Raw genomic sequence first — 16,373 nt, 5'->3', positions numbered from 1 at the left:
GTCATCTGCATATAGGCTGATGGTATGGACCTCCCCCACAGAATTTGATCCCGGTTATGAGAGGGTGGTGTCTGACCCTCAGTGCAAGCGGTTCCACATAAAGCGCAACAAGGAGGAGAGAGAGCGCACCTGTGCCTCGTGCCTCTAATTATGGGGAACCGGGACGATGTGTGACTGTTCACTCGAACTGTGGCCTTGGGCGAACGATAGCAGTTCAATATTCGCGTGCGCAGTTTCTCACCAAAGCCGAATCTCAACAGGACCTGTTCTAAATAGGGTCAGTGTACCCTATCAAAGGCCTTCTCTGCATCGGTGGCCAATAACATATATTCCCCCTGTGTGCAAGAGGCTTTTTCAATGAGGTGTAGGACACTTTTTGTATGATCACTTGTCTGTCTTTGTGGTATGAAACCCGCCTGGTCTGGTTCCACCAGAGAGGCATGTAATGGTCTGGTTCCACCAGAGAGGCATGTAAGGCGCTAGGAGAGCCTCGAGTATGCTCGTGTAGAGCTTGATATCTAAGTTTAGGAGGGAAATTGGTCTATATGCGCTGCAGACTGATGTGTCTTTCCCGGGCTTTGGGATGACTACAATTGACGCTTCCAGCATTTCCTCGGGGATGGCTCCAGTTTGGGCAAAGGTGTTAAATAAATCTCGTAATAAGGGGGCTACTTGAGCACAGAAAGTTTTTATAGAAGGCTGTTGAATAGTCCTCTGGCCCAGGTGATTTACCGAGCCGAAGGCGGGAGATCGCCGCAATATCTTCTTCTCTCCCTATGTCTCTATCGAGATGGTCTGCCTGCACTTGGTTAAGAGCAGGTATCTTTGCAGCCCTTTTAGTAGTATGAACAGTGGAGTGCTTCTAGGGGGTCGCTCGAGTAAAGTGCCACGTAGAAGTCTCGGAAGGCTACCACGATGGCTGCATCATCCTAAGTAAGCTCGCCCCCCGCATGTCGAATGGTCTGCACCCCTTGATTCTGCCGAGCTTCCCGCAGTTTGTGGGTTAGAAAACGGCTGCATCCATCGCCCCCAGTGTAGTAGGAATGATGTAGACTGAGAGCCGCATATTCGGCCTTGTCTTGAACTAGTGCTGCGAGTTGTTTCCGTTCCGCACATAGTTAGCGCCAGGCTCTGGCTGCTTTAGTGCGTTGGTGCATCTGATCCAGTTCTGCAACCCTTTAAGTAAGCTCAGCTCGTTTGCGACTATGTTCTATGTTACTAGCTGACGAGATGGCAATGAATTCTTCCCGTAGGACGGCTTTAAGTCCATTGTGTCACTAGGGATGTGTCCGAGTTAGAGTTGAGGGCAAGATAGTTTGAGATGGCCGCTTTGATTTGGTCAACTGTGGAGGCCTGGTGTAGTAGTGGGTCAAACCAGTGTCGCAATGGTTGATTGATGCGCCGGAGCTGAAAGGATGCCATGACTGGAGAGTGGTCTGATAATGATGCTGTAAGTATCTCGGTGTCAGTCGCAAGCGCCTGCAGCGGGGTGGAGCTGAGGAAGTAATCTGGCGTATGTTTTATGAGCCCCTGAGTAATAAGTATAAGCCCGACTATGAGGGTGAAAGTGGTGCCACAGATCAGTGAGTCCCAACTCCCGGACACAAGCTACCCCAGCCTGAGAAAGGCCCCCAACCTGGGATGTGCGCTGACAAGAACGGTCAGTGAAGTTGTCAAACACCAGGTTCCAAAAAGAGTAGCACCCCTCCCCGCCGCCCACCGAGAGTCAGCAGGGATGCATTGAGAGGATCCAGTAAAGGAAGGACCTCCCGGGCTTTCACTTGGTGGTGGAGCGCTCTCCAGCGAGGGCATTCGTGGCTGCGGTGCAATGCTGCCTGTTGACTTTCTAGCGATTTCTGATTTGGGCGGTCTCCGAGGATGGCGTCTTCTACCCAGCCGTTGCCATCCCGATGGAGAGGTCTCGGGCCCTGAAGTGGTGCTACAGTTGTAGTCTTCTTCGCCTGGTGTCGCCAGGCCTAGCAGGCAGCAAGTGTCCACTAAAGAGCAGAGCTGATTAAGCTTGCTGTTGTAACAAAAGATAAGGCGAAATGGATGCCCCCAAGAGTACGAGATCCCCTGCTGCGGAAGATGTTCAGATACGAGGCGAAACTGCCGGCGCCTCTGTAGTGTGATCAGGGCCAAGTCTTGGTACAGCACTGGGGAGTGTCCCTGGAATGGAGAGCCCTTGCTTTGGTGAGGATGGACTCCTTGGTTTTAAAGTCTTGGACGCACACCAGGATGTCTGCCGGTGAAGTGTTGGGGCCTTGGGGCGGCCCCACCCTGTGTGCTCTGTCAATCAATCAATCAATCAATCATTACATTTGTAGAGCGCGCTACTCAAAAGGGGGGGGGGGGGGGGGAGGGTGCTGCTACTGCTCAAACAGCCAGGTCTTGAGGTGTTTCCTGAAGGTGAGATGGTCCTGGGTCAGTCGTAGGTGTGCGGGGAGGGAATTCCATGTCTTCACTGCAAGGTAGGAGAATGATCTTCCTCCGGTGGGGGCTCTGCGAATCCGTGGGAAGGTGGCGAGGGCGAGGCTGGAGGAGCAGAGTTGGCGGGTGGGGGTGTGGAACGAGATGCGGTTGTTGAGGTATTCGGGGCCCATGTTGTGGAGCGCTTTGTGTGCGTGGGTGAGCAGCCTGAACGTGATCCTCTAGCTGACTGGAAGCCAGTGCAGGTTTCTCAGGTGGGCGGATATGTGGCTCTGGCGGGGGATGTTGAGAATGAGTCGCGCAGAGGCGTTCTGTATGCGCTGAAGGCGTTTCCGAAGTTTGGCTGTGGTTCCTGCGTATAGGGCGTTTCCGTAGTCCAGTCGGCTGGTGACGAGGGCCTGGGTGACCGTCTTTCTGGTTTCGGTGGGGATCCACCGGAAGATCTTTCGGAGCATGCGCAGGGTGTTGATACACGAGGACAAGACTGCGTTGACTTGCTTGGTCTTCGTGAGAGAGGAGTTGAGGATGAATCCCAGGTTGCGTGCGTGGTCAGTGGGTGTTGGTGGGGTGCCCAGCGACGTGGGCCACCAGGAGTCGTCCCAGGCGGAAGGGGATTTTCCGAGGATGAGGACCTCCGTCTTGTCTGAGTTGAACTTCAGGCGGCTGTGCCTCATCCATTGTGCAATCTCTTTCATTTCGTCCTGGAAGTTGGCTTTGGCGTGAGAGGGTCTTTGGTGAGGGAGAGTATGAGTTGGGTGTCGTCGGCGTAGGAGATGATGTTGATGTTGTGTTTGCGGGCGATAGTGGCGAGGGGGCTCATGTAGATATTGAAGAGAGTTGGGCTGAGTGAGGAGCCCTGGGGTACGCCGCAGATGATCTTGGTGGCCTCGGAGCGGGAGGGAGGCAGACTCTCTGGGTTCTGTCAGAGAGGAACAATGTGATCCAGTCCAGGGCCTTTCCTTGGATCCCAGTGTTGTAGAGGCGGGTTATTAGGGTACAGTGGCAGACGGTGTCGAAGGCCGCCGAGAGGTCCAGGAGGATGAGAGCGGCTGTCTCTCCGTTATCCATCAGGGTCCTAATGTCATCGGTGGCTGCGATGAGGGCGGTCTCGGTGCTGTGGTTGGCTTGAAATCCGGACTGGGATGGGTCGAGCGAGTGGTTTTCTTCAAGGAATGCAGTCAGCTGTTTGTTGGCGGTCTTCTCGATGACTTTCGCTGGGAATGGGAGAAGAGAGATGGGGCGGAAGTTCTTGAGGTCTTTGGGATCCGCTGTTGGTTTTTTCAGAAGAGCATTGATTTCTGCGTGTTTCCAGCTTCCCGGGAAGTTGGCTGATGTGAAGGAGCTGTTAATGACGTTTCGGAGGTGGGGTGCAATGATGGTGTCTGCTTTGTTGAAGATATGATGAGGGCATGGGTCAGAGGGGGAGCCGGAGTGGATGGTGTTCATGACGCGGGTGGTGTCTTCAGTGCTGAGGGGGTCCATGAGCCGAGGCTGGTGGTGGGGGTCGTTGGTTTGGTGGTTGGAGGCTGAGTCTGTGGTCCGAAGCTGTCGTGTATATCTGCGATCTTGCGGTGGAAGAATGTGGCGAGGGAGTTGCAGAAGTCTTGCGACGGTGTGATGTCATTGTTGTTGGGGTTGGAGAGTTCTTTGACGATGCTGAAGAGTTCCTCGCTGTTGTGGGCGTTGGTGTCCAGCCGCTCTTTGAATGATGTCCTTTTGGTGGTGCGGATCATCTGGTGGTATTCGCGGGTGGCGTTCTTGAGGGCGGTCATGTTTTCTGATGTCCGTTTGTGGCGCCAAGCTTTTTCGAGGGTTCGGCATGATTTCTTTACGATTTTGAGGGTGTCTGTGAACCAGGAGGTTTTTCTGTTGCTCGTCTTGCCTGGGGGTTTCTTCAGAGGAGCGAGGTCGTCGGCGCAGTTGGTGATCCACTGTGCGAGATTGTGTGCTGCGTCGGGGTGTTGACAGGTGGGTTCTGGCTCAGCGATCTGGTCAGCTGGTCTGTGGTGACTTTGCTCCAGCATCTGCGGGGGATCTGTAGCGTCTGCTGGTGGGAGGTGGCCTTCTTGAAGGTGAAGTGGATGCAGCTGTGGTCGGTCCAGTGTGGTCTGGTGGAGTGGCTGAAGGAGACGTGGTTGCTGGCGGAGAAGATGGGGTTGAGCGTGTGGCCTGCGAGGTGGGTGGGCGTGTCCACTAGTTGCTTGAGTCTGTCCAGAACAATGTCAGCCTCGTGAGAATCCCCCAGAATGTACCGAAAGAGGTTGTTAGTGAAAGTGAACAGATCGAGAGTACCGTCTGAGGTTTTTACACCACGGGTCCGGATGTTGTGCCTTCGGGATCGATTTTCAAGATCTTCCAGGTGGGTCTGGATGTCCTCGTTCTGGTCCTGCAGCCGAATTACCTCCTGCTGGAGCATGGTTAGTTCAGTAGCTGTGGCGTCACTTTTCTCTTCGTGGGTGGCCACTCGCTCCCATACACAGTCAACAACCCGGCGAATTTCTTTGATCTGTGCTGCAAATTCGTTTTTCACCGATTGGATATCTTCCCTAAGAGTGAGAAACAGCGACTATAGGAAAACCTTTGTGAAGGGTTCATCTACAGCATTCGTAGGATGTCTCGAGGCCTCGGCTTCGGGCATGCGGTAGCCATGTTGGGGATTGACTGAGCGGCCGAAGATGTCTTTTAGGGGTTTCACCTTGGTATTCCTGGATTTGGACATGCTCCCTCTCCCATCTCAAGCGTCCGCCGGTGTGCTGTCAGGGAGTCAGTGTGCCGCCCCAATGGTCATGAAAGTCCGCCAATTGGAGTCTTAGGCCGGGGCCGCTAAATTCAGCTGAGTAGGTGTGGTCCCACCACGATCTTCCCCCTACAACGTTAAGAACTTGCGACGCTGGTCATCCGGAACAGCCGGCTCTCCAACCGCTATGGCTGCACTACTGCGTTATGGTCCTGCGCGCGGTCTCCTTGTGGGTCTGCTGGGGGGAGTCCGCTGTAACAAGCAATGGGGCCGCCTGGGTCGTTGCCTCCATGAGGGCCCAGGGGGTCAAATTTGGTGCTTTTGTCCAGAGCAGCGGGGGGAAGGGTTGTAGCTCTGGGGGCAGAGCGGGTCTCACTCACAGCCCCGTTTGCGGCCCTACCGGGGTGCCGTGTTCCGGATGGTAGTCCCGGTGCTGGGGGGAGGGTCACCTGGAGAGTCGCTAGGTCCAGGGTGACCAGGAGAGGAGTATCTGGCCTCGATGGTCCAAGACGAGGACCAATGCGTTGCCGGAGCCTCCATGTCCCAGGGAGGCCGGATCCGTCTCTCCGCGGTCTTGGTGGGGCGCCCGCCCTCACTCTATTCCCGACAGGCTTTCAGGCTCAATTAGAGTATGGTACGTTCCTGGACAGGACCCGGAGTCACCTCGAACTATTTGTGGCCTGTCTGGGCAGGAGCCGAGAAAAGCGCGTCCTACCACGCCGCCATCTTGGCCACGCCCCTTATGTTATTTAAAACAAAATGAGGGTGCAATTTAGACAAAAACTATCAAATTAATTTAAAGAACACCACAAATTAATTTATAGGGGCATTAAATTACACACATACACTGACTTACTAACTGCCTAAACTAGTATATACCGTGGTCAATGAACAGTAAGCAAACATTCATAATATGAATTCTGCCCATATATTGTATGAAATAAAAAAACAAAAAAAAAAAAAATCAAACAGATGGAACAATTGCATGATTCAACAGAACGTTATGACACAAAAATGGTGTCCATTAGCCCCTGTAGTGAGGTAAACCATGTTAAGTCAAAAATGACCTTGTGGGTGATTACTTGAAATTTCAGATATTTTAAACTGCCCAGGTTGGAAGTATTCCTGCATACCTGCGACTTCACTTACTGCATCACTGAAAGCTTGCTAATGTATCAAATGTCATAAGTAACTTCTGTCTAGAGGGGGATATAGAGACCAAGATTACAACATGTTAACCTAAAATAACTTTATCAGCATGAATTGTTTTTCATCAATATAGTCTTACCCAATTTGGAGCTTCACCTCTCAAAATCAAATTGTGGCTACCCAATCACATTCCCATAGCTTGATAAAGAGACGAGGAAAGATAGAACAGGAAACCAGTATCTAAACATTTAAGAAAAAGAGCACAGGCACATAAAAGTAGTTACCCGTCTATAAAGAACCCACCTTGCTTCCTCAAGCTGCTTTTCTCTCGCTTTCCTCTTTGCCTTCTTTCCCTGAGTGTTAGCTAGACGAGCACGAGCTTCAGAAAGCATCTCAAGTTCATCTGCCAAAACACACACAGCATATTGCTATTTCACACAAGGAACAAATACAAATGAAAGCACAAATACATATGATACTAATGAAGTGGAATGCCTCTTCAGAAGGTTGTATGGAATGCAAATGCTACTTACCAGTATGCATCTGTTCTTGGCATGTAGGGCTGCTGACATTCATATCTGTGCATAGATCGCCGCCTAGTGTTGGGTCCGGATGATTGCACATTGTTGTCCTGGAAGAGTCTTCGAAGTATCACGAGATAGGTGGCTCCTCCCCTGGACTACAGTGCGCATGGGCATAGCCTCCATCCCCAGATTGTTTTTAGCCATTGTGGCCGAGATGGAGTGAACTATGTGAGTGATGACCATGCTATGCGCATATGCATGAATACTGCAGCTGCTACAGGCGCCGGGGAGGAGGGCGGGCGATATGAATGTCAGCAGCCCTACATGCCAAGAACAGATGCATACTGGTAAGTAGCATTTGCAGTTCGAGGCATGTGGGCTGCTGAATTCATATCTGTGCATAGAATACATAGCAGTCCCTCTATTAGCGGCGGCCGCCCGTGCCAGCTGCAGCAGTTTGGAAAAGTGTCTTGAGAACAGCCTGCCCTACAGCTGCCTGCTGTTTAGAGTGCACGTCTACACAGTAATGTTTAGTAAATGTATGTGTGGTAGACCATGTGGCTGCTCTACATATATCCTCTAAGGGAATGTTCCCAAGGAAAGCCATAGAGCCCCCCAACTTTCTGGTGGAGTGGGCTCTTGGTGGAATTGTAAGAGTGCGTTTAGCCTTAGCGTAACAGATCTGAATACATTTCACGATCCACCTAGCGATACCAGCTTTGGAAATAGCGTTACCCTTGTGGTGTGATGCAAAGGCAACGAAAAGCTGCTTAGTCTTTCGAAAATCCTTTGTCCTGTCAATGTAGTACATTAGGGCTCTTTTGACGTCAAGGGTGTGGAGCATCCGCTCCGCCAGAGACTCAGGGTTTTGGAAAAACACTGGCAACTCAATTGTCTGGTTTATGTGGAATTGAGATACAACCTTGGGTAGAAATTTAGGGTTAGTGCGGAGCACCACCCTGTTTGCATGGACTTGGAAAAAAGGTTCTTGGATGGTGAGGGCCTGCAACTCACAGACCCTCCGTAGCGATGTAATTGCTACTAAGAAAGCCACTTTCCAAGTCAGAAACTGAAGCTCACAAGAGTGTAGTGGCTCGAAAGGAGGACCCATCAGCCTTGTAAGAACCACATTGAGGTTCCATTCTGGAGCTGGTGGTGTCCGTGGTGGAATGACCCTTTTGAGTCCTTCCAGAAATGCCTTGATAGCAGGAACCTTGAAAAGTGATAGGTGTTGCCTATTCTGGAGGTATGCGGCCATCGCAGACAGGTGAATGCGGATGGAAGAATACGCCAAATTGCATTGGTACAGATGGAACAGGTAACATATGATGTTCTGAATGGAAGCATCCGGCGGGTTAATGTCGTGGTTTGCACAATAAATGACAAACCGCTTCCATTTAGCCGCATAACATGCTCTAGTAGTGGGCTTTCTTGCCTCCCGAATGATGTCCATGCAATCGGGGAGAAGATTGAGGTAGCCAAACTCTAGGACTTCAGGAGCCAGATCGCCAGGTTGAGCTGTTGCGGATCTGGGTGCTGAATGTCGCCATGGCTCTGCGTCAGAAGGCTGGGTGTGAGATGAAGCCTTTGATGCGGTACCACGGAAAGTTCCAGAAACGTGGTGTACCATGGTTGGCGAGCCCACGTTGGAGCAACCAGGATGAGAGTCATCGAGTGCTGCCTGAGCTTGCGTGCCACCAGCGGTATCAGAGGTGCTGGGGGAAAAGCGTACGCAAATCTGCCTGACCAGTTCATCCACATCGCATTGCCCTGCGATTGCGGGTGTGGGAACCTGGCGGCGAAGCTTTGGCATTTTGCGTTCTCCCTTGTGGCGAACAGGTCTATCTCTGGATGACCCCACCTTTGGAAGTACGGTTGGAGTACTGATGGATGTATCTCCCACTCGTGCATTTGGTGGCTGTGCCTGCTGAGCAGGTCCGCCATCTGATTGTCTTTGCCTGGGAGATGTTCTGCCATCAGGAAAATGTTCCTCTGAATGGCCCACTTCCACATGCTCTGAGCCAGATGAGACAGCTGCGGAGAGTGTGTGCCCCCCTGTTTCTGAATGTAGTACATGGCCGTCATGTTCCCGTCCGGATCAACACGACCTTGTTGCACAGATGTACTTTGAATGCCTTTAAGGCCATGAAGACCGCCATCAGTTCCAATACATTGATGTGCATCTTCCTTGGCTGTAGTGTCCATAGTCCCTGCACTGTGTAATGGAGTACATGCGCTCCCCATCCCTGGAGAGAAGCGTCCGTCGTCAGGATAATCTGTGGCACAGGCTCGTGGAACGGTCGGCCCTTGCAAAGGTTTTGTGAATTCCACCAATGCAGAGAGTTGTACGCCCGACCGCTCACCAACACTAGGTCTGTTAGTTGCCTGTGAGCCTGAGTCCACTGACGTGCGAGGCACTCCTGGAGCGGGCGCATATGTAACCTCGCGTGCAGGACAATGGAGATGCAGGAGGCCATCATGCCTATCAACTGCATGAACACCTTCGCTGGAAGCGAGTGCTGAGGTCTGAATCGTTGGATCAGCGCCTGAATACTGGCGACTCTCACCGAATTTGGCTGCGCATTGGCTGCCAGAGTGTTTATCGTCGCGCCCAGATACTGCCGTATGTGGGCGGGCTGGAGATGGGATTTTGGGTAATTCAGTGAGAATCCCAGATCGTGCAGGAGATGAATGGTGCGGGACACGTGGTCGGCGCACTGTTGTTCCGACTTTGCCTGAATGAGCCAGTCGTCCAGATAGGGGTAGACGTGGATGTTTTGACGTCTGAGATGCGCTGCCACAGTCGCCAGGCACTTTGTAAAGACCCTGGGCGCTGTGGTGACCCCGAAAGGCAGAACCCTGAACTGGTAGTGCTGGTCTTGAATGGTGAACCTGAGGTACTTCCTGTGTGAAGGATGCAGGGGAATGTGAAAGTATGCATCCTTGAGATCCAGAGTAGCCAGGAAGTCCCCCTGCCGAAGCAGAGGGAGGACCTGCTGCAACGTGAGCATATGGAAATGTTCTGACAGAATGTACCAGTTGAGGGGCCTGAGGTCCAGGATGGGCCTGAGGGATCCGTCCTTTTTGGGGATTAGAAAGTACAGAGAGTAAACCCCTGTTCCCCTTTCTTGCAGTGGAACAAGCTCTATTGCCCCTTTTTGCAGCATGACTTGGACCTCCTGCTGCAACAAGTGCAAGTGCTCGCCGGACATAGGACGGTGTCTTGGAGGTATGTTTGGTGGAGTGGAAGTGAGCTCCAGACAGTAACCGTATTGGATAAGAGATCTGACCCACCTGTCCGTGGTGATGGATTTCCACGCGGGCAGGAACTGCTGGAGTCTCCCCCCCGACTGGTGTTGTGTGGTCGGGGGGCAGCGACAAGGCGTCACTGTTTGTTGGTGGCGGAGGACCTGGAGCTGTTTCCACGTCCCCTGCCTTTGACGTTGTTGCCCCTGTAACCACCTCTACCCTTGTTGGTGTATGAGGTCTGGGTGTTGCTTTTATAGTAAGGCGTGGATTGCGATGCCTGACCCCTTGAGGTGCCTCTGTTATTGGAGCGGCGAAAGGAACCACCCTGAAACTGCTGGGACTGTAGGGCCCCCATAGACTTAGCAGTGTCAGTGTCTTTTTTCATCTTTTCAAGGGTTGCATCCACTTCTGGCCCAAACAGGTGGTCAGGATTAACTGTTTGGTTTAGGATCGTAGTCTGTATGTCTGGTTTAAAGCCTGATATCCTAAGCCATGCATGCCTACGCAGTAGCACGCTAGTGTTTATAGCTCTGGAGGCGGTATCAGCCACGTCCAGTGCGCACTTAATGGAAGCATTGGTGATAAGCTTCCCCTCCTGAATTAACATCTCAGCTCCCTCTTTGTACTGATCAGGTAAGTGCTGTAGAAGGGTTTCTAGGGTGTCATAGTGTGCCCTATCGTAGCGTGCAAGTAGGGCTTGCGTGTTTGAAATGCGCCAGATATTAGCTGCCTGCGCAGCAATACGTTTTCCTGAGGCTTCAAAGATCTTCGATTCTTTGTCTGGGGGAGGAGCATCACCCGTGGTCTGCAAGTTTGCCCGCTTGCGTGCGTTGGATACAACCAAAGAGTCCAGTGGCAAGTGTCCTTTGATGTACGTTGGATCAGTGGGCGCTGCCTTGTATTTTTTGTCAATACGAGGATTGATGACTCGCGCCCGGGTGGGCTCCCTGAAAACCTCAGACGCGTGCTTTAGCACTCCTTTGAGCATTGGCAATGTCTTGACAGTCTTTTCAGCCACCGAGAAAGTGTCAAACAGAAAATCGACGTCCACTGGGTCCGCATGGAGGTCGACATCATGATTGGCCGCAGCTCTCTCAATTAGAGCGTTGAAGGCTGCAGAGTCCTCTGTTGGAGAAGTTTTTGCAGCAAAAAGCTGCGGCTCGTGTCCTGACTGAGGGTCCTCAGGGTCGCCCCCAGCAGACCATGGCTCATGTACCTCCTCTGGATCCGAGTACGCTGGATAATTGTACTCCTCCTCCTCGTCTCCGTCACCCTCCCCAGTGTTAGAGTGAGTGGGTGAGAGTTCCAGACCTTGTGGAGATGCAGGCTCCACAGGGGCAGAAGTACCCCCAGAGTCCAACTTCTTTTTGAGTGGAATACGAAAATGTTCCAACACTGGCTCCGGGGTGATCTTCCTCTTCAGGAGAGAGAGCTTCCCTGTGTTGGCGTCGATGACAACCTCTCGACGCTCCTCGTCCGCGAGTGGCTGGAGCCGAGGCTTCGGCACCACCAATGATGCTTTAGGCGTAGACACCAGCTTCAAGGGCACCCCGGCCCCATGTTTCGGAGCGAAAGCCTTCGGCGTCGTCTTCGGCGGCAGCGTGAAGTGGATCGGCGTCTGCGCTTTCGCCGGTTTTTGTGGAGGCTTCGTCGCCACATCCTTCGGTTCGGGAGCCACTGCTTCCTTCCGAATACGTTGAAGAGACTCCGTGACCTTCTTGGTAAAGGACGGTGAGGGCTGGACCGTCTCGAGCGAGTCCTCCGAGTCCGGGCTCGGGTCGGCGATCAAAGGCACGGTCTTCGGAGCCGACACATCACCGCCCTTGGCTTTGTCGACCGGGATCGGCGCAGCCAGAGCTTTGGGTTCGTCCTGACGCTTCTTCGAGGCTTTTTTGGGGTCATCGACCTTTTTGGCGTTGACGCAGCCCTTCAGAGCGTCGACCATCTTCGGCGCCGACGCAGCCGCGTCGGGCGTCTTCGCCTTCGGCTTCGACACCGGGGTCTTCGGGTCGGCCATTTTGGCGTGGCTCTTGATCTCGGCGGCCATTTTGGACTTCTTCAGCGCCGAGGCCTCTGGAGCCTTTGGTCCCACCAGTGCGACTTTCACTTTCGGTTTCGGTACGGATGGTGCGGACCCGGACGGCTTCACTTTCGGTTTCTGTACCGGGAGTGGCGCATCACCAATGTCCGTGGCCGGGCCCGGAGGCGGGGCCGTGGGACAAGTATTGAGGTTTTGGGTAAGGCCCGAAGGCGATCCCTCGACCTGGGCCTTATGCTGGGGTTCGGCCCCAGAAGCCATATGAGGATGCTCTTCTCCCAAGCTATCTCCACGGTGGCAATGGCCCCGTCGTCGTCCCCTACCTCCTCGACGACTTCCTCGAACTCTTCATCTCCCGCGTCGTAGTTCTCATCATCCGACGCTGGGTCAGAGTCCGAAACTTGTAGGACAGTGTCTTCTTCAACGTCTTCTTCAAAGATGTTGGCTGGAGGGGGTGCCGATAACTGGGCCTGCAGTCTCGCGGCCCGACGTAGCTTGAGAGTCTTCTTCGACCGGAACTTTGAGCAGGCCATACACCTGGCCTCGTCGTGGTCCGGCGACAAGCATCTGTTGCACACTGGGTGCACGTCGAGGTGTGAATACTTTGAGGCACACACCGGGCACCTCTTAAACGGAGTTCGTTCCATGTTGAAGTAGTCTGGAGCGTCGTGTAGGCCCGTCCGCGCCGACAGCACGCGGAAGGGCAGCAAGTGTTCGGAGCCGATGAATAAACCAACCCGAACGATGGACAATACCGACGCGAGTCCTAAAGACCTTTTGGTCTCAAGTTAAACAATTATCGATTCCGACAGAGGGAACCGAAGCACATCCGAACCCAATGGCGGAAAAAAACAATCTGGGGATGGAGGCGGTGCCCATGCGCACTGTAGTCCAGGGGAGGAGCCACCTATCTCGTGATACTTCGAAGACTCTTCCAGGACAACAATGTGCAATCATCCGGACCCAACACTAGGCGGCGATCTATGCACAGATATAAATTCAGCAGCCCACATGCCTCGAACTAGATACAACTGGAGAGACCTCCCTCTCTGCCAAAAGAAAAACCCACATGTTGTCAATAACTGTTTTAGTAATAACATTGTGGAAACATCAGATACTAAACAAATAGTTTGACTGGACATGTCGCTACTATACAAATATTTAAGGGAACAGCATATAAACTGATTCCGCTTCTGCTTTCCCGGTAGTTAAATGGACTTACGGATTTCTTGGTTGGGGATGATTTACTATGGAGTGCCATTAAATAACACCCAATACAATCCAGCCAACTTACCAGAGCATATGGTCGTCTTTTTCCAAGTACTGGTGATACTGTTTCAAATACCATCTATTTCTTAAATTGTTCTTTACAAATTAATTTTCTTACTGGCCTCATGCTAATGATTCTGTGACCTTATTTTCGAATAATTTCAAGTCTACCAGAAAAAAAATCGAGTACATTTGAAGTGGTAAATTCTTTTTTGCCCCTTTCTTTAGACACCATTAACTTTTTGAATTACTAACGTAATGGCCAAGTTCAACAGAGGGTTCTTGGCACTAAATAACATGCTCATTGTTACCCAAAACAGTTACACTCATTTTGTCGACCTGGGGGAGTGGACACACCAGGATGGAAAGCAGCTGCTGCGGGGTCAAACACACATCACTGCAATAAATGCACTCCGCCAGTAACCTATCAGCTTTGACTGATACGGATGATCAACTGATGATCGCTTCTGTTGTGTTGACAACAAATCCAAAGGCTTTTAAAACTGATGACTGATTGAGAGCTTTTGTCTCCAACACCCACTTACTGGAGATGATTTTCTTCCACAAGGGTGTCAACTGGGGAAGGGTACCAGAAGGAGTCTTTGCTTTTTCTGAAGTTCCGATTGGAGAGTGGCGCCACAATATTTTCACTCAGTGTCACTCTGCTTCATGATTACCGACTAAGCTAATAAGGAAAGAATGAATAAGGCTACAAATTTCTGGGCCAAACTGGCCAGAAATACCCTGTGCACTTCAGCTGCCTACATCTAGTCCCAATAAATCAACAATTTCCACTTGTGTTTGTGTTCCATATGTTCCTTGTGTGCATGAGTCCTAATCAGATAGTATGCCTAAGCCAGAAAGCGAATTTTTCTCTGCATTTGGATGTAAAAATCTAGTCACAAATATCTGTAGAGGAATACATAATGTACAATGTCACATACTGCAAGATCATAGATCATGTGAAAATATTGAGACGACTGGCAATGTGCATCAGATAAAAATGAGCAAGGCACGTCCTTTCATCCTAGGAGGACAGATGTATATTTATGTATTTATATAGAAGGTCTTTAGCAAGGCCATGGAGGTGGTCCTTCCAAAAGGAACTCTGGGTGAGGTATACAGCTTTTACTCTATAAGAAAAATCACATTTCTTTAGCTTTGGTCTGGCAGAGCACCAGGGCGACTTGTGCCTTAGGCCATCCTTCATGGAAAACAAACTATATTGCCGCTTCATACTTTTCTTGACGCAAAGTGATGAATTGGCAAAAATTGTTACTAGAAGCAAGCTAACCCTAGATCTAGAATACCTTGTAAGATCAAATGTGCTTATTTCACGTGGAGACTCGAGAGTATCAAAGGAAAAGGAAGATTCAGCTTCAAATTCAGAATTTGCATTGCAAAGTACATTAGATTCAAGTTTAAAACTTCTCCAGTAGGATATACTAAGATGAAAACTCAAATTATCAAAGCCATTTCAACCAACAAGAGAAGTACCAAGCTGCTCAATTGACACACAAGCATCATAGTAGTCCTGCTCATCCTCAGCACCTACATTAGTCTCTTTGTCCACATAAGTCTTTCAAAGATGGTTCACGACAGCCATGGTTCTTAGCACTCAATCAGATGGCACAAAAAAAGCTGAACTTTCCAATTGGAAAGGTATTCAGTTTGTCAAAACCTCATTGGAAGTCAATATATCTCTCTGTGCCAACCTCAGTCCAAGCGGAAAAGAGAGGCAAAATGTTAAGGCACTGAAGAATGACCAAAGGCGGGCAGGTGTTCACCTGAGATGCAAATGTCAACCTCCTAGCCTCCTTTCTAGAGAGAAAGTGGTGTAGGGCTGTCCTACACCATATACATTCTGTCGGATGCAAATGAATTAGTTCTATGTTTTTGCTCACCAGGTTAGTCAGAAATAAACGTACATTGACATTATCACAATGCACTGGCTTTCATTTAGTCTATTAATGAGGATTTCTTGAGTGCAGGGCTACCCAGAAGGGCTTCCTAGCGCTGTGACAACCCGATATCCTACAGATGAATATTCCATATACAAATGCAAACTTCATTGCAATCCCTACATGCAGCAGCATTATGTTTAGGTAATTCAAAAAGCTATTCAGACCATGAGATTTCTGAACGCAAATCAGACAATTGGTATCTAAACTGCGAGCTATGCCTCGACAGCATTCCAGAAAAAAAAGGGTTCTACATAACATGATGAAATTATTTGAAGAAATAACATGGCAGAAAACAATCAAAATGTTGAAAGCTGTTGTCTTTGAAGCACAAGCAAATGGTGAGAAATTCTAATGAGAACTGAAATAGTTTCATGGTGTGATTTAAGAGTAGAATCGCACACAGAAAAAATTCACCATAGGCCAGCAGTGTGCCACATTCACAGTTTTTCCCTTGACAATCCTTTCATGCTGACGTTTCTTCCCTGAGCTCGTTGTAAGAAATATGCAATCTTCTGTCAATGAAAATAAACCTGCACCCATAGAGGACCCCACCCTCATCGCCAGTGTGAAGTTGGGATGCGAAAAAAGAAGAGGTCAAAGCAGGAACTGAGATAACGCCACGTTTATTCAAAGGAAAAGAAACTCCATCCACTCTGTGCCGCTGCCTTACATTCTAAGCAGAAAGACAGAGTGGATTTGAATGATTACAAACAGTTGCCATAACAAGTACAGAATGCATAAATATAAATATACCCATAAATATACCCATAAATATCACAATTTTCCTTGTTACTGACAATTCTGGGAGTCCTTGCAGTAACAGCCTCTACCCCTTCTCCTCAGATAACTTTTCATAAAGCTCTTACTTTAAACAAAACAATGTTGAGCATCGAGAAAAAAACAAAGATATTCAATACTTCCAAATAAGTTTATGAAGGATTGCTAAAGGGCATTCAGTCTAAACCTTCTAACAATTCTGATTTTGCACAGTCCTTTGAACAAAGTTCTTGACA

At 50.3% G+C, this 16,373-nt stretch overlaps 1 protein-coding gene across 1 annotated transcript in view; it reads right to left on the bottom strand.

The window, feature by feature from the left end:
- CDC5L (cell division cycle 5 like) overlaps positions 1 to 16,373 on the bottom strand; it is a 181,123-nt gene that overhangs the window by 122,744 nt on the left and 42,006 nt on the right. The window contains exon 5 of the mRNA XM_086926221.1: positions 6,620 to 6,719. Coding sequence (XP_086782347.1) covers positions 6,620 to 6,719 — 100 coding nt within the window. The remainder of the gene's footprint in view (positions 1 to 6,619; positions 6,720 to 16,373) is intronic.

This window comes from Lissotriton vulgaris, chromosome 6, assembly GCF_964263255.1.
Source record: "Lissotriton vulgaris chromosome 6, aLisVul1.2, whole genome shotgun sequence".
NCBI classification, from domain to species: domain Eukaryota; kingdom Metazoa; phylum Chordata; class Amphibia; order Caudata; family Salamandridae; genus Lissotriton; species Lissotriton vulgaris.
This window is presented reverse-complemented; position numbering and strand designations above follow the sequence as displayed.